The sequence below is a fragment of the Anarhichas minor genome, unplaced genomic scaffold (genome assembly GCF_050575085.1).
Source record: "Anarhichas minor isolate MPS153535 unplaced genomic scaffold, ASM5057508v1 ptg000012l, whole genome shotgun sequence".
In the NCBI taxonomy this organism is placed as follows: domain Eukaryota; kingdom Metazoa; phylum Chordata; class Actinopteri; order Perciformes; family Anarhichadidae; genus Anarhichas; species Anarhichas minor.
This window is the reverse complement of record NW_027466458.1, coordinates 1,637,106-1,658,966: the sequence shown is the minus strand read 5'-3', so window position 1 is coordinate 1,658,966 and position 21,861 is coordinate 1,637,106. Positions and strand designations below refer to the sequence as shown.

The 21,861-nt window shown below is 44.3% G+C and overlaps 1 protein-coding gene across 2 annotated transcripts; it reads right to left on the bottom strand.

Annotated features, from left to right (window-relative positions):
* Window positions 1–2,644: 2,644 nt before the first annotated feature.
* smarca4b (SWI/SNF related BAF chromatin remodeling complex subunit ATPase 4b) lies at window positions 2,645–21,757 on the bottom strand. Of its 2 annotated transcripts, XM_076090139.1 has the most exons (34): window positions 20,592–21,757; window positions 19,755–20,008; window positions 19,022–19,154; window positions 17,828–18,382; window positions 17,569–17,664; window positions 15,477–15,735; window positions 15,079–15,205; window positions 14,779–14,952; window positions 14,495–14,668; window positions 14,196–14,381; window positions 14,042–14,089; window positions 13,523–13,653; window positions 12,335–12,392; window positions 12,145–12,254; window positions 11,855–12,002; window positions 11,578–11,741; window positions 11,381–11,447; window positions 11,104–11,214; window positions 10,333–10,575; window positions 10,100–10,213; window positions 9,791–9,898; window positions 8,948–9,034; window positions 8,534–8,580; window positions 8,279–8,445; window positions 7,984–8,147; window positions 7,608–7,835; window positions 7,405–7,482; window positions 7,088–7,306; window positions 6,673–6,935; window positions 6,151–6,259; window positions 5,940–6,041; window positions 5,342–5,474; window positions 4,891–5,030; window positions 2,645–4,462 (listed from the first exon to the last, which is right to left on the bottom strand). In XM_076090139.1, exons 2-34 carry the CDS (start codon window positions 19,968–19,970, stop codon window positions 4,427–4,429), a joined length of 4,995 nt encoding a protein of 1,664 aa, XP_075946254.1. In that variant the 5' UTR covers window positions 19,971–20,008; window positions 20,592–21,757; the 3' UTR covers window positions 2,645–4,426. The 2 variants fall into 2 exon arrangements, with proteins under 2 accessions (XP_075946254.1, XP_075946255.1); XM_076090140.1 differs by lacking the exons at window positions 11,104–11,214; window positions 11,381–11,447; window positions 11,578–11,741; ... (13 more) ...; window positions 19,755–20,008; window positions 20,592–21,757 and adding an exon at window positions 10,773–10,893 and having other exon boundaries at window positions 6,673–6,953; window positions 7,575–7,835.
* Window positions 21,758–21,861: the final 104 nt, after the last annotated feature.

Genomic DNA, 21,861 nt, shown 5'->3' with positions numbered 1-21,861 from the left:
TAAAGGTGTTACTAATTTATTTATGGTAGCTTTGTTCTGTTCAAGAGTCCCTGTACACCATGAGAGTGAGACAGTGAACCAGGATTCACAATACCAGAACCCTACCAGAGACTGAAGCATTAGTTATATCATTATTTACTGTGCTTTTCAGACTGTGACGTGTCAAATTGTCTTGGTGAAAAAGGTCTGTCGTATTATCTGACCAACTTTTACCACCATGTTTACAACAAGGACGCTGTTTTGTGAGGGGGTTTTCCCCGGAAGAGTTGACATTTTTGGAGACACACGATTTCAGCATTAATATGTTTTTGTTTTTAATCCTATTCTTTGTGAGTAACTTGCAAAATACTGCATGAATGCGAAACATGCAAGGATTTGCTCAGTTGACAGAAATCTTACTAATCTTAATCTTGTTCTTCTGCACATGTGAACTGCTGGATGTGGGTCAATTTATAAGTATGAAGAAAATGAATTCATCAATATGTAGGTGCAGATTTATACATAATGCAAATCAATATGCAAACAAGCTCTATGACAGCAGGTGTGGTTGATCCCAAAAAAACAAAACAGCCTGATGAAACAGCCACAAACAATTAACGATTTAATAAAGGACACAGAAAAAGTACGTAAAAAACAATACAAAAGCCATTCTTCTAAGTATCAGATATGTTATGTCATAGTCATCATCACATATACTAGAATCTTCATCACCTACGCTCACAAGCAGCTGCTCAACAGAGTGTTTGCAGAGCAGAAAACATAAAAAACAGATTTAAATGAGGACTACATATACAGTTTAAATGCATGTTGGTCTTCATGCAGGCAGGCCTTCACGGCCCTTGACTTCTTATCACACACTCGATATCAACGAGCGTCTCTCAACCAAACGGAAAACAAAGACTTGGTGAGACGGACAGAGTGTGCGCTGCTTTATCTAAAACTGACTGGGTGCCCAGTACGTACACATGTTTTCTTATCCAGTGTCTTAGGGTCAACACGTTCGATACGTCACACACTCTTTTGTGGGAGAGAGAGTGTGTCTTTACGTCAGGTGTTGTGTGTCGTAATCACAACTCAAGGTCCCCCAGTCATTCAGGCCTTTTTGAGCGTACACATCTCTAGATTTGCATTTCAAAGTCTGTGCATCAGGGGATAATAAAACTTGATTTAAAAAAAACGTATAAAGAAGAATAACTTCCTGGCTTTAACAGATCCTCTATTGAATCTATAATGAGAAGTCTGTGGATGTATTGCTGGAATACAGAAGTGTGAGGGTCATTGGGAAGCTAGTTAAGGGAACTGTGGCCATGGACTTGTTTGAACAATGAAAAGTAAAGAAAAGGTCATCGGAATATAGCTCTTATGTGACACGTGCTAACTGAACACACTCATGTGTGGTGGAGGTCAACCCTAAACTAGTGGCGGGGGTCTTTTTTTTCTTCTTACAACTTTTAGCAGTTTTAGTAAAAGAGCCTGCTGCCTCTCGTCTGTTTAGCCCCCTACGACAGACTTGCTGATGGGATCCAGGAGTTCCTAGAAACCAGGACCCCCCCCCCCCCCCGCCCCCCTTCTTCGCTCTAAGGAGCAAACACTTCCACCTCTAACACAGACCTCACTGTCGACGTCCTGTTTAAAACCGCGCTCGTTCCCACAACCCACCACGTGCCAGGTTCCCTCCTCCGGCGGTCGATGTACATTCGACATGTTTCTCTCAGTGGCAGCCAAACCTGCGTACAGAATAAACATGGATATGAGGTACAGCAAGGTTGTTTATGTCACCTGGATAAAGAGCGTCTGTATTTATTTATTTGCATTACCTTTCTGAGAAGTGAGTCGAGGTTATATGTTGATGTTGTATTTAATGTTATGTTGGAGGCATTGGCCAAGTTGGGGATAAGGTCAGGTCGGGCCAAAGCAACATCTGAACGAAGTGACTCTACGTTGTAGTGTCACACTTTTCCTTTGTGAAAAGATTTAAATCCTGGGACGTTCAGGGGGAAAGTTTCAGCAGTTTAATTAAAAAGGTTGTCCTGCTTCACAAGGCAGTAGTGAAATGACAAGACTGACCCGTGTTTGTGTGAGGCCTCCTCCTAGTGGTCAAACACAGGCAGTACATCAACAGATTGAATGACTGAAGTTAGAGCTGTTTTAAGGTTTATTGGGCCTCAAATGTAAAGCCCAGTCGGCGCTACAAGGCTTTTATTCTCAACAACAGATTGTGAAAATACGTAATGAGTCACTGAATGTCAATGCAGCAGTGCTTTTTGTCAACATAGGATTTAGATCGCCTCGTTTCCTCTGTTACCAGCTATTGGTAATATAGCTGTAAATAATGAAGTTATTTTTGTTATTGATTAATCTGCTGATTATATTAAGTCAGAAAATGGTAAAGATGGATATCACAATATCCCAGAGCCCAAGGTGACGTCTTTAAATATCTGTTTTTGGTTCAATTAATAGTTTAAAACTCAAAGATATTCCATTTACTATCACACAAGGCAAAGAAAAACAGCAAATCGGCATCATTTGGAAACTGGAACAAGCACATTTTTGGAATTTTTCCTTGAAAAAAATCCCAAAAGCTCATTTGCTCACTGGCGAATCAGTTCATGAATTCAGCACTACGTCACACAAACGACAAACATTTGCTTTTACTGTGATTTATTGTTACGTTTCGAGTTCCAGCGACGATGAGCACAGCACAACACAGACAGATCCCGATAATTTAGAGGAGAAAAAAGGTTGATGCTTTGGTTGTATGTCGTTCACTCTACCATAACGGAAAAAAAGTACAGTACTGAACTTGGCGAGCTGTACACACGTGCATTGACATTATGCCCTAAAAGTACATTCTATACAGTATATCCAACACCGTACAGCCGTGAGGCGTTCACAAGCAGAGAGGAGCCACTGTCCCTCTGGTCCTTTGTCTTGAAATCAAACACAGAAAAAGTGCCAAAGTACATTGAACAGTTCAGAAATCTTAAAATCACCACACAACAACTGAAGGAGAAGCAATTAAAGTTACAGTACTCATTGATGGAATACGACCTCATGATTCATTAAGTCTACGATCAACAGTTATAAGTGCTTACATTGGAAGTATATGCAGCAGCAGGGTTGTTTTTGCACTGTGCCTTTCAGTGACCTGGACCCAACTCCATTAAACCTCAGTCAACTGTGGTGAGTTGCTAAAGAGCTTCTGAGAAGTCTGGAAACACCCTGCGGCCACAGCGGGCTGGATCCACAACTCCCAACAGTGAGCGCCGGATACAGATATGCGATGTGCACACACCTCTGTCATCACAGTGGCTCCACGCTGGCTGGCTGTTACAACACAAATCCCTACAGTGAAGCAGAGGTGAAAACATCTGGTCTGTGTGTCCAGGTAAGAGGAAAGGAAGGTAGTCGCTGGGTGAAAACACAGCTCCGTCTGAAAACATTTTCTGTTTACATTCAACGTTGTTTGCGTCACTTTACTGGATCCCGCCAGTTCTAACTCCTCGGGTGAGTTAAGGACTCACTTTGTATCACAATTTGTCCCCCCCAAAAAAAGAAGAGAAAATCTGGATAAATACAGGAAATGAAATGTCTTGTTGTGTCAGAGTTTAACTGACTAAACCGTCATTCCTCTTAACGAATGCTGGGTTGTGATGGCAACACTATAAGCATTTATAAACACTATATAAAGATTGAACAAGTGGTTTATAACACACTATATTGTACTTGTAAGCAGATATACACATTCATGTATTTGTCAACAGCTATAACTCCTCCAACAGTCAGCTAAAATATAGTAAAACACAAAAGTAATAATATAAAATACGTCTTCATAGGAGAATTACATTTACTGTAAAAATGAAAATGTGCTTATAGCTGCGTACAACTACATTATAGCATGTTATCAACCATTTATTAACTGCTTTTATATACTGCTTATAAATGGTAAATAGTGGGACTTTAACGAAAGTGTTACAGTTTTAATTGTTGCAATTACACATGGCTTCATGATATTTGCAGTATATTTTCTAAGTCGAGCTGATTCCCAGGAGTGTTTTTAAAATCCGCGCACTGACAACATTCTCATAAAAACTGACCAAAGACGCTCCTGAAATTGCACACGAAGATAAAAAGCTGATGTGATCCGTCTGTGTTCAGGCTCTTTCACACTGAGGCTCCGACAGAGAAACAGTTTAATGCAGCGATGTGCATACTCCAATTCATTTGTGTATTTCATGATATTGTCTGTGTAGCGTTTCCACCTTGATGTCGATACGCATCTGTTCCTGTTTGGACGGTACTGTCCCATCTATTTGAGTCCTGTGACATTTGACTGAGGGTGGATGGATTTATTTACTGTAAATGCAGGGCTTGAGGAGGTGGGGTGTCCCTTCACGCCCTCTTCTCTCCCACCTTACGGTACAGTTCAGGACTCCTCGTCAGTGGCACTGGGGGTGCGCTCCTGGAGGAGAGATACAAGAGACAACTAGAGAATGTCTGCTACATAACATCTGATAAGATAAAGTTGGTAGAAAGATATAGTTAAGAATGGAGAAGAAATGTCGTCACCTGAGCACATCCGTCATTCCCTTCTCTACGTAATACTAATTCTTTTTAAAGTTCAAAAATATTCTTACTCTCTGAAGGGATATAACTGGACAAAAACTATGGTGGGTTGTAAAAAACACGCGCACGCACGCACGCACGCACGCGCGCACGCACGCACACGCGCACACACACGCACACACACACACACACACACACACACACACACACACACACACACACACACACACACACACACACACACACACACACACACACACACACACACACACACACACACACACACACACACACACACACACACACACACACACACGGAGTTACCTCTTCCTGCTCATCCTCAGAGTCGTCATCACTGACAACAGGTTTGGCTCTGGTGCGTCCTGTTCGTCTGCTGCGTCCCTTCCCTCGATCTCCACCCTTATCCTTCTTTCCCAGACGGATCTTCACTTTCACTGAGCGAGCTGGAGACAAACGCGCACACACACACACACACACACACACACACACACACACACACACACACACACGAATCATGTTTACGGTATAAATAAAGATTCAAGCGTGAAAAAAAGCATTTTGTCATCAAAACAAAGTAACTGAAGGGGAACATAGTGTGTGTTTCATGTGATAAAGGGTCAGTGGGGAAAAAGGACATCACAACAAGTACAACTCAAATCAACAATAAAAGATAACTTACATTATACAAACAACAACAGACTAAAACTTAACAACAGTCCTGTGCCGCTCTCTTCACTCGGACATGGAAGCTTACATTCAGACTCCGATCCTTCCTCCAGCTCCTCTTCCTCTTCCTCGCTCTCCTCTCCCTCACTTTCCTCCTCCTTCTCGATCTTTTGCCTCAAACTGGTAAACACTGACTGGAGGACTATGGAGTCTTCGTATATCTGCTCACATGGTAGAAAAGAACTGTTTACTATCAACATCAAGTGCATAGAGGTAACAACGGTGCTCTCAGCGACCACAGTTCATGTGTGATTTTCAGCGTTTTATGATGGGGGCCGATAGAGAGGAAAAGTCATCCGCCATGCATGATGTAGGCGTCTGCTGGGCCATCCAGTAAGAGGATGTATTATTGATTTTATTCAAAGCCTTCTGGTCATGTCAATCAGGGTATGTATATATATATATATATATATAACAAAAGAGCACAGTAAATACATGTATAATGTCCTCCAAGTATCCTAAATAAAGGACAAGTAGTGGCTGAGATATGAAAGTAAGACAAATATTAATTTCTGCAGTGGGTAAAAATCAGACATACACCAAGTGAGAGCCGTATACTGAACAGTACACAGTCGAGACGAGGACAGCAGCTGTTTTTCTGCATGCGTGAGTGAAGTAAGTCTCACCAGCGATCCCTCCAAGTTGAAGGTCTGAGCGTTTTGGAAGAGCAGCATGACGTCTCTCTCCATGTCACCCAGACTGCGGTAGCGATGACCCCGAATCCTCTCCTACAGCGAAGATACAGTATGTGCAACACTGAATATATAAGACAACGCCACATCCGTTGACCTTAACATTTTCTTTATTGTTGTTGTTTTTTTTTTCCTTCTGATTAACCTTGATCTTCCTGAAGTCCACAGGCTTGCGGATCAGTTCGTAGTACTCCGGCAGCTCTTTTCGAGACGGCAGCTGGATGAACACCTCGCTCAGCTGACGCCCACTGGCGCTGCAGGAAACGACATCATCAGGATGAGACAAAACACTTTTATCAACACCTGAAAGCTGATTGAATTCAGCATATCAAATCCCCCTTCGTTCATTTATTCTATTCAAACACTATGGGTGAGAGATAACTGACTCTTGACATGCTTGGTGACTAATTCATAACTTTAGTTCTTTTTTTCATTGAGTACTGGTATAAAGTGGTGTCCGTGTGTTTGATGCCATTTGTGTGACATCTAATGGGTTAATTCAAGCACGACAGTCTAAATGTCTGATCGGTGATGTTTCGGTGAGGGCAGAACAAAATCAACTCAGGAAATGTGCGTGAGCTGTTGTGAAAAATGCAAAGGGACTTTTTTCAGTTTCTATAAATGTTCAGGGAAGTGCACCAGAAGCAACAGAAAACGTGTGAGCTACCTGTCTTTATACTTGATGACGGCATCCACGATCTTCCTCATCTTCTTCGAGAGGACGGGGGGGTTCGGGGAGAGTTTCTCAGCAGGCGGTCGTCCCCTCTTCCTCTGCCTCTTCCCATCCTCATCTTTGTCCCCTCGTCCTCGTCCCCCCGAGGAAGAGGAGGGACCGGGGAGATCCAGGTCGCGGTCCCGCTTCCTCTTTCGGGTCGTCTTTTTGTGACGCACCTCCTCCTCGATCTCCTCCAGCGTGCCCTCCTCTATCGCCTGCACGGGAAACATAGACTGCAAGATTAAAACAAAGGTATTGATACCACAAAATGGAGAGTGGACCCTTTACTCCAGAAAGCAAAGAGCTTTGATTTTGTATTTGAATTTGACATCTGGTTCTCTGCCCTTTCCCCATTGGGGCTAATGACCTTGAGCCACTGCTTCTCCGTCAGTGAGTCGCTGTAGTCCACCTCCTTCCGCTGCCGAGATCCGCGTCCAAACAACTTCTCCTCCTCCTCCTCGCAGGTCAGTCGTTCAACCTCGGCGTCGTCCTTCATGATCCAGGTGGGCAGCTCGTCCTCCTCCATCAGACGAGGTTTTCGCCGAGGGTTACGGGCCTCCTCGCGACGGCGGTCCATGTCCATGCGCTGAGGGAGGGAGACGAAGAAAAGAAGGGCAACGTAACGAATAAGTAGGGAGAGGAGTTACGTCTGTATGAGCTGTAATTTAGCCTCCGAACACTGACCATGAACTGGTCGAACTCCTCCTCGCTCCTGGCAATCATCTGGTTGACCGTCTCGTCATCTGGCACCTCATCCTCCTCCTGAACACAGCAGGCACACATTGGCAAGCGGAGCATAAGCAAGCTCACTCTTTAAAAAAAAGAAGGTGTTTCCGGTGCACGCACGCACACACATTAATGCGTAGACACACTTCCTGGCCCCAGACCTCATCTTGCTCCTCGTGTTCCAGAATGGCCTGCAGGAAGGCCCTGCGCTCGTGGCTGGAGGACTTTTGGTCAAACATGCCGGCCTGAATGACCTTTTGGTCCACGTTCAGTTTGTACTTGGCAGCGGCCAGGATTTTCTCCTCAACGCTGTTGATCGTGCAGAGGCGCAGCACGCGCACCTCGTTCTGCTGACCGATGCGGTGGGCTCTGTCCTGAGCCTGCAGGTCCTGGAGGAGGACAAAGACAGATACTTCATAATTGCTGGTCAGTCACTCACACTCCTTCAGACACTAGCCTCTGCTACATCTGAAAGCAAATTGAAGTTGCTTTGATTAAACGGTGTCTTTTGTAAATGAAAACAAACGTGCATCACACCTGATGTGGGTTCCAGTCAGAGTCAAAAATAACCACTGTGTCGGCAGACTGCAAGTTGAGGCCGAGGCCTCCAGCTCTTGTGCTCAGGAGGAAGATAAAGTAGTCTGACCCTGGTTCATTAAATGTCTTCAGCAACATTCCTCTATCGTCAGCTTTCGTAGTGCCTGAGATGTAAGAGGTGGACAAGAGAGAAGAAAAGCACATGAAGGAAAAACAAGCAGCAAAGTGTCACAGGAAGATTTCAGGGAAAAATAATTAATGACATTCACAACCATCTCCAAGTGAACTGTCTCACCATCCAGACGCAGATACTTGAAGCTGCGATAGGCAAAGTAGTCCTCCATGATGGTCATGAGCGTGGTCATCTGACAGAAGAGCAGCACTTTGTGGTTTGTTGCGTTCAGCTTTGGCAGGATTCGATCCAACACCTCAAACTTTCCCGATGCTCGATACAGGTCAGGGCTGACGTAAAGGTAAGCGGTGTGGGTTACAAGGGTTACAGCGTGTGTGTGTGTGTGTGATCTTGACCTAAAGAGGAATTAGCACTTACCCCTGGACTATCCCACCAGAGAATCCTAAATGTTCAGAGAAAGATTCCTACAAATGCAAACAAAAACGTATTCTTTAATTCAGTCATATACACAAAGTGGAACACTTTAGTATGAGGCTTCAGTTTAAGAGCTTGTACCGCTGAGCTTCCTATTGAATTGCCAAGTCAATCTAGTGTGTGAAAAGAGATTTTTTTGCATGGATGTTTGTGTGCTTTCTGGATTTTACACACGGTAAATGCCACTTTTATCCAAAGCACTTTACAAGGTTTTTGCCGATCATTCACCCATTCACACTGATGGCAGAGAGCTACCACACAGCAGTGGATTAAACCTCTCTACCTCCTTATGTCCTGACAAATTTACACAGAACACAGTGACAGAAATAACTGAGAGACGAAATGTTTTTGCATCACCTCTATTTGCTGGAAGATGTACGGGTGGTTACAGATCTTCCTCAGCTGCATGATGGTGTTCATCAGGGTCTTTGTGCCTCCTTTACCCTGGTAAACGCAACCAGACAAAACGTACAGCTTGTAATCACAACGTTATTCTTTCATTCAACATTGATTCATCGATTCTCCCTCTAGGCTTCAAATAAAGCAATACGTATTTAAAAGTGAGAATGACAATTAAACTTCAGCACCAGCACAAATAAATAAAGACCTATTTTCTTTTCATTTTCAACATTTCCTAAAAATTCTTTATGAATGACAAATAAGCAATTCAAGTCTTTTCTCACAGTGAGAGCCAAATAATCTACTAGACCCGCCTCCTTTAATACATCTCCAGGTGTGATCATATAAATATTGTTTAGCCTATTATGAACTAGAATTACCACTTTGTGGTTGTTTACCTTCACAAACCAGTCAAGTTGCAGTTCACAGCCATGTCTGTCCAAATTGTCATCACTTCATCATTTTATCCTCAAAGACATTTGTGTGAAATTTTCACAATTAGCATATGAATTTTTTAGAAATGTCAACGTGAATCCAAGTGGACTTTTTTGCCAAATCGCCAGGCGTTCATGAAATATTGCTTTCACGTGAATTGACCGAACCAGGAAACACAATGCCTCCGGCCACGGCTGTCGTGTTTCACAACTATCATTTCCAAAATTGAGAACATTTTTGATTATGGAAAGTAAACGGACAGTATGGGACACATCAACTTCCTAAAACACAAAACTGAGTTATTTTGGTGTTGTTAAGTTCTATTGATGCCTGAGCCAAATACCCACACAGTGTTTGTGTCCTCACCTTCTTGTCCTTCTCTGATCCATCAGTGAGCAGGATCCCCTTAGCCTGCATGTGCCTGTACAGCACCCTCTGAAGAGACGACATGTCACACTTGATCACGTATTCCACCTGACGGAGAGGAGAGACAGGGGGAACTAATGAAAGAAGTTTACCAGCATTGTAATCATTATATTATTTTAAAAAATACTAGTGAACACTAGAGGTTTTCTTTCCCATCCATTAGGAGATCATCTGGACTAATATGTGCTCGTCTCTTCTCATGTGTTAGTATATTAGTTAGCTGTGTGTGCTAAATTAGGTGAAACATGCCTTCTCTGGAAGCTGTGCCTCCACTTCCTTCTTTAATCTGCGTAACAGGAAGGGCCGAAGTACTTTGTGGAGACGACGGATAATCAAGATGGTCTCCTCTTCATTGAGGTCCACCTGCAGAGAAAAAAGAGGCAGACATTTGGCAATTTTACCTCGTGCCTGTCGTCATCTGTCAAAGGCTTTTCTTAAAATAAGCGAATGTGACGTGGCTACAACCGAGCCCTTCTCTCCACCTTCTCTCCGGTCATGGCGAACGGGGCGTTGAACCACTGCTCGAAGGTGATGCAGCTCTTGAAGATGGTGGGCAGGAGGAAGTTCAGCAACGCCCAGAGCTCGGGTAGTTTGTTCTGCAGCGGCGTGCCCGTCAGCAGGACCCGCCGCGGGGCCAGGTAGTGGGTGTTCAGGACCTGGGTCAGCTTGCAGTGATGGTTCTTCATCCGGTGGCCCTCATCCACGATCATGTACTTCCAACGAATCTGTTGGGGTTGAGGAGAGGGGAGGAGCACGTCTGGATAAAGTTGCTGCTATACTGTTTAACTGCATCCAAATCAACCAAAAAACAGAAAGTGCTCAGAAGGAAACATCTCTTGTCCTCTCTGTCCTCATGAGGCGCGCTGGCTCCGGCCCGAGCCAAAGCTTTTTGAGCGATTCTTGCCTGAACTACAACACCCACCTTTGAGCAGTCAGGAAGCCTATATGACTACATGAGAGCATAGCAGCATGACGGCCACAGAGGACAGTGGGGGGGGACGCGGTATACAGGCGGTGTCAGTGTGGCAGCACCTAGGAGAAAGCACTGACACGCAGCACAGGGGGGTCAGATTGGCCAGGATGAAACACTTTCAGACTTTTGGGGATTTTGGGAGTGGGAGACGACAAACGAAAAAAACACATCGAAACCTCAAGCAAAGTCAAATGATTAAGAAATAGGAATGACACTATTACTGCCTGGGTGTGTTTGTGAGGGTCCTTCCGCTCGTGTTTGTTTGCACATCCGTTCTCACCTTGGCCAGTACTTGTTTGTCCTTGATGATGTACTCGTAAGTGGTGAGTAAAACGTTGAACTTGCCACTGCGCAGTTGGGGGAGGAACGCTCGTCTGGCAGCAGGAGACCCCTGAAAGCCAAAAAAATGTAATTACAGATATATTTTAAAAAATTCATATATATACATAGTATGTATAAAAAAAAAAACTTAAACAGGTCACAATATTTGACAAAAAAAGCAATACAATAAAAATAAGTGCATCTTTAGAAACACGTTCTTGGCTGCAAAAACCCACCTTGTAGGACACTTTCACCACCGTCGGCGCCCACTTGTCAAACTCATACACCCAGTTAGAAAGAGTTCTGTCAATGAGAGACAGCTCTGTTGTCATTCGGCAATTTATTCGGAACAATACAAAATCCTTTTTTTCTTTATTTGCAGTGTAAATCACTTCCCTGACGAATGAGAACAAAATGAAGAGGTTACACTAACGAGAGGGGTACAATGATGAGGGAGGGCCCATTGAGCCGTTTGTGCTCTATGAGGTACGTGATGAGGGCGATGGTCTGGATGGTTTTTCCCAAACCCATCTCGTCCGCCAGGATCCCATTCAGGTTGTTGTTGTAGAGGGAAACCAGCCACTCCAGACCTTTAATCTGACAAACACATCAAGCAAAACATTTACCTCCCTTGTCAAGTCCTAAAATCAAACATGTCTTTGTGCAAGAGAGTGACTATCATGTAATTGATCGCATTGGGCTTTGTTCACCTGATACTGTTTGAGTTGTCCATTTACTAACAAGGTGGACTGTTTCTCCACCTTCTCTGTGACAGCGTGAGCCACTGAATAATAAGACTGGAGGGTTCGGGCGAACGCTGCGCCGCTGTACTCGTCATCCACATCCTGCTTAGCGTTTCTGCAGAGGACACACACAGCAGCTTTATTCGATCATTTTGTAAATACCTGTTGAGCACATGCTTTGTTTTGTTTACGGTGGCCCTGAGAACATAACTGGTACAAAAGTGTATTTAAGTGTGATACTCCATATGCGTACTCACTCAATGATGTGCCGGACGTCCACCTCCGACACGTCCTCGCTGTCAGGGTCTGTAATCTTCTTCGTTTCCTCCACCTGGGTAGCTGATGGCTGAGGCTCCTCCTCTTCCTCCTGCCAGACAGCTTGTCAGTGACCGGTAGCAGTGAATGTGAAACTGGCTTCATGTCAACATGTCTTTTAAAACCACCCACCTCCTCCTCTTCCTCCTCCTCGCTGTCTTCACTGTCAGAGCGAGGAGCCACCTCATAACTGGACAGAATACGGGCATACTCAAATTAAGTCGACTAACGGACCCTGTATCTGCACATTATTACTGTACAAGTCATCCTCATGCACATGTCTATCTTTAATCACACACACAAAAGCCCTAAAGCGTATTAAATAAAAGAAACTAGCTAAAGGAAGCCATGCTAGCAGCCCTGTGAAGCTATACCATTCATAACATACCAGGAAACAAACATTATACTGTCTGAAAACTGGAAGGACAACTTCAACTCAGACCAAGTGGTACTTCCGGTATAGTTAGGCTCAGCTGTGCTTTGAAGTGATTGATAACGTAGCATGCTAGCATGAGTTAGCATAAAAGCTGACATACGTGGTAACAACAACCAGACATTAACATGCTGACAGGTAATATTTAACATGCTTATGTTTAGCAATGTAATGTTAAGCTAACTAGCATACAGTTATCATGTTTTTGCTGCAAGACAAATGAACCCTGGGGGACAATAAAGTTAAAGTTGTTCATTTAGCATGCAAATGTGCATACAGTTAGCACCTTTACCATGCTATGTAGCACTGAAGCATCTAAGTTACAACTAAGAGTCGAGCCAGTTGATGGTGTAAGATGAAAAGTCAAAGGGGTCGTCACATATTTATCATTTTTTCCTCTCTGGACCTTGAATTTCATGGACATTCATCCCTTGTCAAGATTCAGTATTTCGATAGGGCTGGGCGATGAGGAGAAAATCAAAAATCGAATAATAATATTATATTTTTTATCAAATACGTCAATAACAATATGTTATGGTTGACCATTGGTGCTTTTACAACATATTTACACAATGAGATTTTTGATAAATAATCATCAGTAATGTGGCCTTAATGAGTCAGTGGGTAAAGGCAAATGAAAGAACAGCTGAGTTCAGAAAAGAACATCACTTTACTGTAATGCATTGTCAAAAACCAGGAAAAGACAACACTAATGCCATATTACGATATCCAAAATCTAAGATGATATCTAGTCTCGTATCAAGATATCGATATATTGCCCAGACCTATCAACAGACCAACAGACTGACAGACATTGCAGCACCTACAGCCACATACACACACATTCTCACACATAAGCCACTCTTCCTCTCTCCAGCCGGTCTCACCCGGGGTTCATCTCCAGCCAGGTCTCTAGCTGTCCGGCTTCAGGAGCGTCCACTCCTGTCAGGATGTTCCCACTGTCCACATGGATGACCTTCACGGGCAGGTCACTCATCTGACTCGTCTCATCCAGAGGCTGCAGGGGACCAAGCAAGTTATCTTTAGGACGGGGCTAGTTTCCTTGGGCTGGGTTTAAATGGTGGCTGATGGTTAAGACTGTGTGTGAAAGTTGAGTTTAACAACCAATAAGTATCGAGCAAATATCCAATTTAAGTACAGTGTAGGCTGCATGAATATTATTTCTACCCGTATGCACACATGGCATTGAGTGGTCACGAGTCATTGATTGGTCACGAGTTGCAGATTCCCAGTATTGTGAACCCAACATATTTAAAGAGCAAAGGTATCGCAAAATCATTGACTTTTAATATCCGCTTTAACTACTTCTTTCTTACTGGAATAGACACACAGTAATATTTACAACTATTTTGAATGCCATCACTACAGCTGTTGCATCTGCTCACCTCTCCATCAGGACCCATGGCAGCGGTCTGAGCCTCAGCGATCTCCAACTGTGGGACAAGAAGAAGCTGACTAGTCACAACAGAGACTCACATACAACTCTCACAGTCATTCATCATCACAAACAAAGATCACAGCTCCTGGTTTCCCCCATACCTTCTTCTTTTTCTTCTTCTTCTTCTTCTTCTTCTTCTTTTTCTCCTTGAGGGCCTGCACAGCTTTGTGAGCTCGTACCAGCTCGGTGAGGTTGGCGACGTACTCGTCGGTTTGCTGCAGCAGGTAGGCCAGACGCTTGTCCTTCTTCTGGTCAATCAGTTTACGATAGCCCTCCTCATCCTCAGCCTGGAAAGGGGGGTGGGGATAGACGCACATACAGTGTGTGTAGGAGCATGTGTATACTGGCAAGTGTGTGACGTTCATGCTTGCGTGACTGCGCCCGTGTGGTTCCTCCTTACCATGAGCCTCCTCATCCTCTCCTTCTCGATGCGCTCATTCTCTTTCTTCTGCTCCCGTTCCGTGTTGGCATGGTACGTCGCCACCGCTTTGGTCAGTTTCTGCATTTTGCCCGTGATGGAGCGGTGGTACTCTTTGAAGTCTTTGGCGTGCTGCAGGATGCTGTTGAGGTTCTCCTGAGAACGGAGCGCACGCGACGAAGACGAAACACAGATGAAGAGGAGCCGTTAAAAAAAATATCACATTTAATCTCATAGGTGACATCACGACTGTATTTGTCCTCCACCTGATGTTTCTGTCTGCGCTTGCGCTCTTGCTCGATCTTCTGCTGTTTCTCCAGTTTCTCCGTGATGCGCGCCTCTCGCAGAGACTGCCGCTTGCTTCGCTTGTAGGCCTTGGCATCGAGGGCGGTCTCCAGAGCTGTGTCGCGGCGCATACACACCACCACCTCCTGACGCAACTGCGGATAGTTAACGCGCACGGACCAATACGCAAAAACATCATCAACACCAACGACGCCAATGAAAACACGCGAAAGAAATGCGATGCTGAGAAGGTTGAAGGTGAACATTTGGTATGTGCATACCTGTCTCTGGAAGTTCAGCAGTCGGAGGGCTTTGAGCTCTATAGTAGCTTTGGTACGTAGATCACCAGCCAGAGAGCCCGGCAGGTTCTCCAGTTCAGCAATACGATGAGTGATACGAGCCTGTAACCTGAGGGAGTACTAAGTTGCATTTTATTATGAATTATTTATGGATTTTGTTTTTTTTACTTTGGATTTTGAGTACCTCTGGTAGACAGTATACAAGAAAAAACTTGTGGTAAAAGTTTTGAATTGCTTGAAATAAATTCAGCAAGAAAACTCTCCAGCAATGTACTGTTTATAGTACATTATGCAGTCACCATTCAACCCTTCAGATTCAGCCATTTTCCGCTCCAGAAAAAGTAAACGAGATTAGGGAAAGTGTGAATCCCCTGGCGTACCTGAACTCCCTCTCCTGCAGTATCTCCATTGGGTCGAGGCCGCAGGGTTTCTGAATGGGGGTAATGCGGTTCTGCTTGGCGTGGTAAGGCATCATGGGAGTAGGCTGTGCTTGCTGGCCGGGGGACTGAGTCTGTGGCGGCATTACTGGGGAGGCGGCGGGGGGAACTGAGGGCGGGGCAGGAGAGGGCCGACCTGTGGGCTGAGGGGGAATAAGCTTTTGGGGTGCGTTGGAGGGTGCTGCTGCGTTCACCATGGGACCTGGAGGGAAGTGGAGAGTGGGAATGAAGGAAAGGTCTACAAAATGTATTATTTTCATGACATATTCTTTTAGTGTCCCTCCCTATAATTCTGTTTTTGGTTGGGTTCAAGCTAAATTTAGACCACAGGACACTGAAACCTAAAATCTTCTGCTGCACAGGAAGTTATGTATTTTCTGCTTAAAGGTAGTGTGGGGAGTTATTGACCACTGGTGGCACTATGGAGCAATGTTTTTAAGAGTGGGAATATTGTTTGTATTGTGCACAACCATGACGTACACATAGCTATTCCATAAAGGCACCAATGAAACGTTTTAATGCACCAACAAAGACAGGGAAGAAGTAGACTGCTAGCAAATAAACATGCTGTGCGTTTCATTACCCATAATAAAACACTATTTAATGTGCCAGAAAGAGATCTAGTGTGTCCCAATACTTACTATGTCAAACACAGTATGCCAAAAATAGCATCTTTAAATCAACAAAAATATTTTGCTTGGATTAATATCAGGATAAATACTGGAAGGGAGAATAAATGAAAGAAGATGCAGCCTGTATCAACACATTATAATGTGCCAGGGTCTACAATGTGAACACAATGCTAAAGCCATAAAATCTTATTTAGAAATTCTTAAATGATGACACACTTGGCCTCATATATTGGCTTATGAACATATTGTTCCTAACTGTATACTACTTTTCTTACCCGGATTAAGAGTCTTAACCCTTGTGTCGTTTTAGGGGTCAAAAATGACCCGTCACTATGTTTAACAGCATAGGAAACCCCTTTAATGATCTTTTTTTAACTTGAAATTAGACAATGACTTTTCCTAGAATGACCCCAACATGAAAAAAAGTTAAACATTGCCTTTGTTCATATTTCCATAAAAGCTGTACACCAACAGTGTACACATCTTGTCTTAGGGGTCATTTTTGACCCGGTAGTTATAAAATCATTTTCATAATACAGAAACCATAAAAAACACACCACAACATACACACATACACACACACACATTGATACACACACACAAGAATTTGAGATTACGTGTGCTACTGATTGAACTCAGGGGAAACAAAAACTTTCTCGCGAATATGCAGCATGTCCCCTCCACGACCCCACACCTGGCTGAAGTTCACAGACATAATACAAACAAGATCAGAGAGAATAAACATTTCCTGAAAGCATTGTTTACTAATGGGGAATGCCGTCAGAGGCTATAGAGGTGCTGCAGATGACAGCACCCCCAGACAACTGGAAATGGATGGATGAGATTGACCTGCTCGGGCTGCTAATCTTAGCAGGTGTGTATAGTCCCGAGGCGAGGCTGCATCTAGTCTTTGGGATGCAGAGAGTGGAAGGGCGATTTTCCGTGCAATGATGTCACTGAAAGTATTTCATACTTTTTCAAAAACGATACGATTTGATAATCGTGAGTCAAGACCTGCAAGGCGTGTGACAGACAAACTTGCGGCCATAAGAGAGGTCTGGGAGAAGTGGATTCCACTGATTAAACACAGTCTTTCTGCACTGTGAAGAGGAAAAACTTAGATATTCACAAATTTTGTGATGAATGACAGGTTGTTTCTTCATGCAAAATAGATTTGGGATTTAAAATGCAATCAAGCTGTTTTATTTTAGGGGTTTAGTGAAGGCGGGTCATTTTTGACCCTTAGGACAAGTAGTGTATACAGAAAGTGAAGACAACACAAGGGTTAACTGGAATTCATATGGACTTAGCAGCTTTCACTCAGCCCCTCTTCCTCTAGCTAATATCACTCACACTAGTGAGAGTCAGGCTTCACAAGCTCTCACAGCAGCAGCACCACATACCTTCAGGCCAGGACTTCGGAGGTCCGTTTGGGTTTTGTCCCTGCATCCCAGCTGGACCCGATGGGCCTGGAGGAGGCATGTTCGGACCCATCATTCCTAAAGAAACAAATATGTGCAAATTATTCTAAGACTTTTGGTGCATTTAGAACACAAAATATAAAAAAAAATACAATTTGAGAAAAGAAACGTTGGTGATAATTTGCCCATCAGACCACAGGGTATAGCTTGGTATTCCACACATTTTCCCGTGTATGCTCACCATGAACTCGACTGTAGCCTGAGCCCATAGGCCCAGGCACTGGTACTGGTCCTGCTGGCCCACCTATTGGCCCGCCTCCAGTTCCGGGAGCCAGGCTGGGCATGGGCTGCTGCTGCATCCCGGGCATCGGCCTCTTCCCTTGGACAGCCATCTGGAGGTGGTCTGGCAGGGGCTGCCCCCGGGCCAGCATCTTATAAGCCATGATCTGGGCTCTGAGTTGGTGAAGCTGGTTTTGGTTGAAAGGAGTAGGGCCTGCAGGACCTCCAGGGCAATGAAGGCCTCCAGGTTCAAGGCCAGGAACGAGGCTGGAGACACCGGGGCCCAGGCTGGGTCCAGGGCTGGGGCCTGGGCCGGAGCTACCTGGAGGGCCAGGCCGGTTATTGGGACCCAGGGTGTGTTGATCGCCACTGGGACCATCCAAAGGTGCAGAGGCAGAGCCGGGACCACCAGAGGAGGAGGAGGAGGAGGAGGAGGATGGCATAAGAGGTCCAGAGGGGGGGCCATTTGAAGGGACAGGGCTGGAGTGGTCAGAGCCACCCAATGGAGAGTGGTAACCTGGAAGGACAAATTTGACATTTTGGTAAATATTTGTCTGACCAAGAAATATTCCCATAGAAAATCCCAGGAATACACAAATTGATGTTTTTGTGGTTCATATTAACCAAACAAGACATGACGTGTTAATTAGTGAGCTAGCTGTTTCCAACTTTCCAGTCTTGATGCTGAGATGAGCGAACAGGCTGCTGGCTGTAGAGATCTAACTCTTAGCAGGAAAGTGAATAAGCTGATTTCCCAAAATGTCGTAACCATCCCTTTAACAAAAGCCTGCAGCGTAGCCCGATGAATAATGAGTCACTCCCTCACACTATTCAAATCCCATCAGACCGTTGTTTCATAATGTTGTTAACGCTGATTCACAGTGCTAATTCTGTCCCTTCCTTATTGCTGCATGCAAACGACAAAGCCACAAAGTTACTACGTGACTGGTAGCAGTGCCTTTGTTACACTAAGCTGCTCTGCTGTGTTTTGATATTAAAAAAAACAAACTTTAAAGAGTTTGAAACAACGGCTCATAACGGCCTGCTACAACAGAGACACTCCCTATGAGCTGGCCAGGCCACATGACCGCACAACTGGTCTTGCACAATTCTGGGAAGGGTGAAATTGCGTAAGCTAGGTCTACGTAGCGCCTACCTTGTGAGTGTTGGTCTAGAGGGCTGGGCGGGGGGCCCATACCACTGTGCCCGCCCTGTCTCATAGACAGTCCCTTCATCTGACTGAAGCGGCCCTCCTCACCCATGCCCTTCTCATGCAGGCTCTCCATGGACTGTGGGAGAAATCAAACGGGGTTGAAACGAAACTATCATCCTGGTAGTTTCAGCTGCAAACATCACATAGTTCTAATAGGGGAAAAAGCACATTGAAATAAATAATATATCAAATGTAAGGAGTTGTGAGATGATGACAGTGACAATTTGACACTATGGGTTTTTAACATGCATGGATTAATATGCAGCTGCAGTTTTTCCGAAGCATTACAGGCTAAAAGTAATAATTGCTTTCTACAATATGGATTAGTGCTGCAATGTGCCGCGTCAGCATGTGCCCATTGTGATGGAGTGGAGCCATGATGGAAATTTAAATTGAAGGTGCAGTCACACACATATAATATGCAAATCTGTCCATGTAAATCCAGTTATCAAGTTTAATGTTTTTCTGTGGAATTAACATCCATATAGCTGCATGGTACAGTCTACAGATTATGTGAATGTGATGTTTTGAACTCCTTAATATGCATAAATAACATTCGCTTGGCTGAATATGGATTTAAAAATAACTGCTGACTCGCCACCTCCGTTGCCCAAAGGACTGGGAATACAGAGGTGGTGTGTCTCAGCAAGACGTTGGGGGGTCTCTCCGTTCTTACTTTGTGCAGAGGGTGCATGTTGTCCTGGCCGTATCCAGAGGGCCCTGACTGAGAGTGTCCAGAGGAGGGAGGGCCCGGGCTGGGGCCCATCATACCGTGAGAGGAGCCCGGGGAGGGCCCGGGGCTGGGGCCCAGCATAGCCCCGGGGGAGGGACCCGGACCAGGGGAAGGACCTGGGCGAGGTGTGCCTCCCATGGGGGGATCTGGCGTTGACATCGCCCTGGATCTCCTGCTCCTCGGTGAGCAGCAGGGACCTGAGAGAAATGACAGAGACGGTGAGAGAGAGGAGGAGGGCGTGGTCTTTGCTGAAACTCATTTGCAATATGCAAAAGTAATTGATCTAAATTAGCATTCATTTAGTGGTTTGATTAGACAGAACTGTTGGAGACATCTGGACAGTGAGGCTGCATATCTGATTTAACTATGCCGTTCTGATAAATGATGCGGCTGCACAATCCTTGCAAGATATGGTTGAATCTTATCCAACGCCTGTCAGGTGAAGACTCTCCATTCTCTCGCTGCGCTGCAGCAAATCATCCGTTGCGCGCAGATGCAATTACGGCTGCAGGATCTACCACTGCACTTGAACTGAACACGGGGGCAATCACAGTCAATTATGCACATGAGCCCATGATGCTACTGAGAACCCCCCCCCCCCCCGACCACGAAAGGGTGTCTCGTTAAATATAAAAAAGGGGAATGGCGGACTGTGCTTGTGCGACTGACCTACCCGCATGAACAGGACAGGCGGTCCCGGGTGAATGCCTGCGCTCCCGAGTTGGTATTTGCGGGGGATGAAAAAGACGGCGCAGCGGTTGACGCAATTAGTCTACTCACCCTCTTCGTAATGTGCCTTCGAGCGTTGATTTGTTTCGCCGGCGCGGCTCGAGCGCCCCCTCCGCCGCTTCTATGACCGAATGTCTAGTCACGGCTGTGCGGCAGCGCGCATGCGTGTGCAGCTCCAGCAAGGCTCTGAATTTTGTAAAGTCTGTACTGTACAGTGTGTGTGAGTCCTTTAGTTATACTCAAATATAGGTTTTATCGTACACCTTAAAGAATATAAGGATAAGAGTCTGCATATGCTTAAATAAGGTCTTTAAAAATCATTTAAATGCTAAAATCACTTTTTTTTATTACTTTTGTTCTGTTAATATTATTTTCATTAATTAGTGTACACGACTGTTAAATCATGAAACACTGGGGACTATGAACCGAGTAATAGTAATTATTGTAGATTAATGATTAAGCACAAAAAGATGCAGTACTTTGGATAAAACAAAAATATCACATTTTTAACAGAAGTGATAAAATAAACAACTAACCGACAGTATTTGTTTATACAATGCAAGTATTTTAAGATTTCTGAGAAGTTGAAAACTTTGTTGCCTAAACGCAGCATGAACCAATTTTTTTTTTCTGTACAGGATTTTCACAGAACAAAAAAAAATAAAAAAAATAATAAAAACATTTGCTATCTACCAATGAGGGGCACCTATCTCACATAATATGCTTCACAAATAAACATCATTGCATTGCAATGACAAGCTGCAGTGCTTACTTAGTGAAACATGGACTACATGTAATCCACAGCAACATTTTACAGTGTGGCTGTATCCCCGTGTAACATTTACTGTACACAGCAGATTTGCTCTCACACTAACATTATTGCATTACATCTTTGAATTATGTTGTACTTTTATGAATGTATGCATGCATCATTTTATGCCAATCCACTGTCAGTGTATTTTGAAGAACAAAATCTTTTTGTCAAACATTTACCACAGCGCCTTTCGCTTGAAGATGGCTTTCACACTGTGAATAATAACACAAATGTCAGAAAGTCATCACTGACAAATAGAAGTTCATATTTTACCAGTGTATTAACTTTATGTTATGAAGATTTAACATCCACAGGTGAGTTCAAAGTGAGCAAGAAACCAGGTCACAGGTTAGCTTCAAATGTAGAATGGTGGAAGACTAGTTTCCAGTGCCGTGAAATCGACAGGAGTGAACTGCACTGAATTACATTGTGAAGACAAAACATTGCATTTTGTTTCAGGGTGAACAGTCTGTGCTTCTTCTGCAGTGATCAGATGAGAACAAAACA

What these genes read in the sequence shown, in the direction of transcription:
- smarca4b (XM_076090139.1), bottom strand. Translation starts at nt 19,970, where the DNA reads ATGTCAACGCCAGATCCCCCCATGGGAGGCACACCTCGCCCAGGTCCT. An exon ending in AGGCACAGCTTCCAGAGAAG is followed by an intron (nt 9,899 to 10,099) that starts GCATGTTTCACC and finishes CCTCTCCGTCAG; the next exon opens with GTGGAATACGTGATCAAGTG. An exon ending in ACATCTTCCAGCAAATAGAG is followed by an intron (nt 8,581 to 8,947) that starts GTGATGCAAAAA and finishes TTGCATTTGTAG; the next exon opens with GAATCTTTCTCTGAACATTT.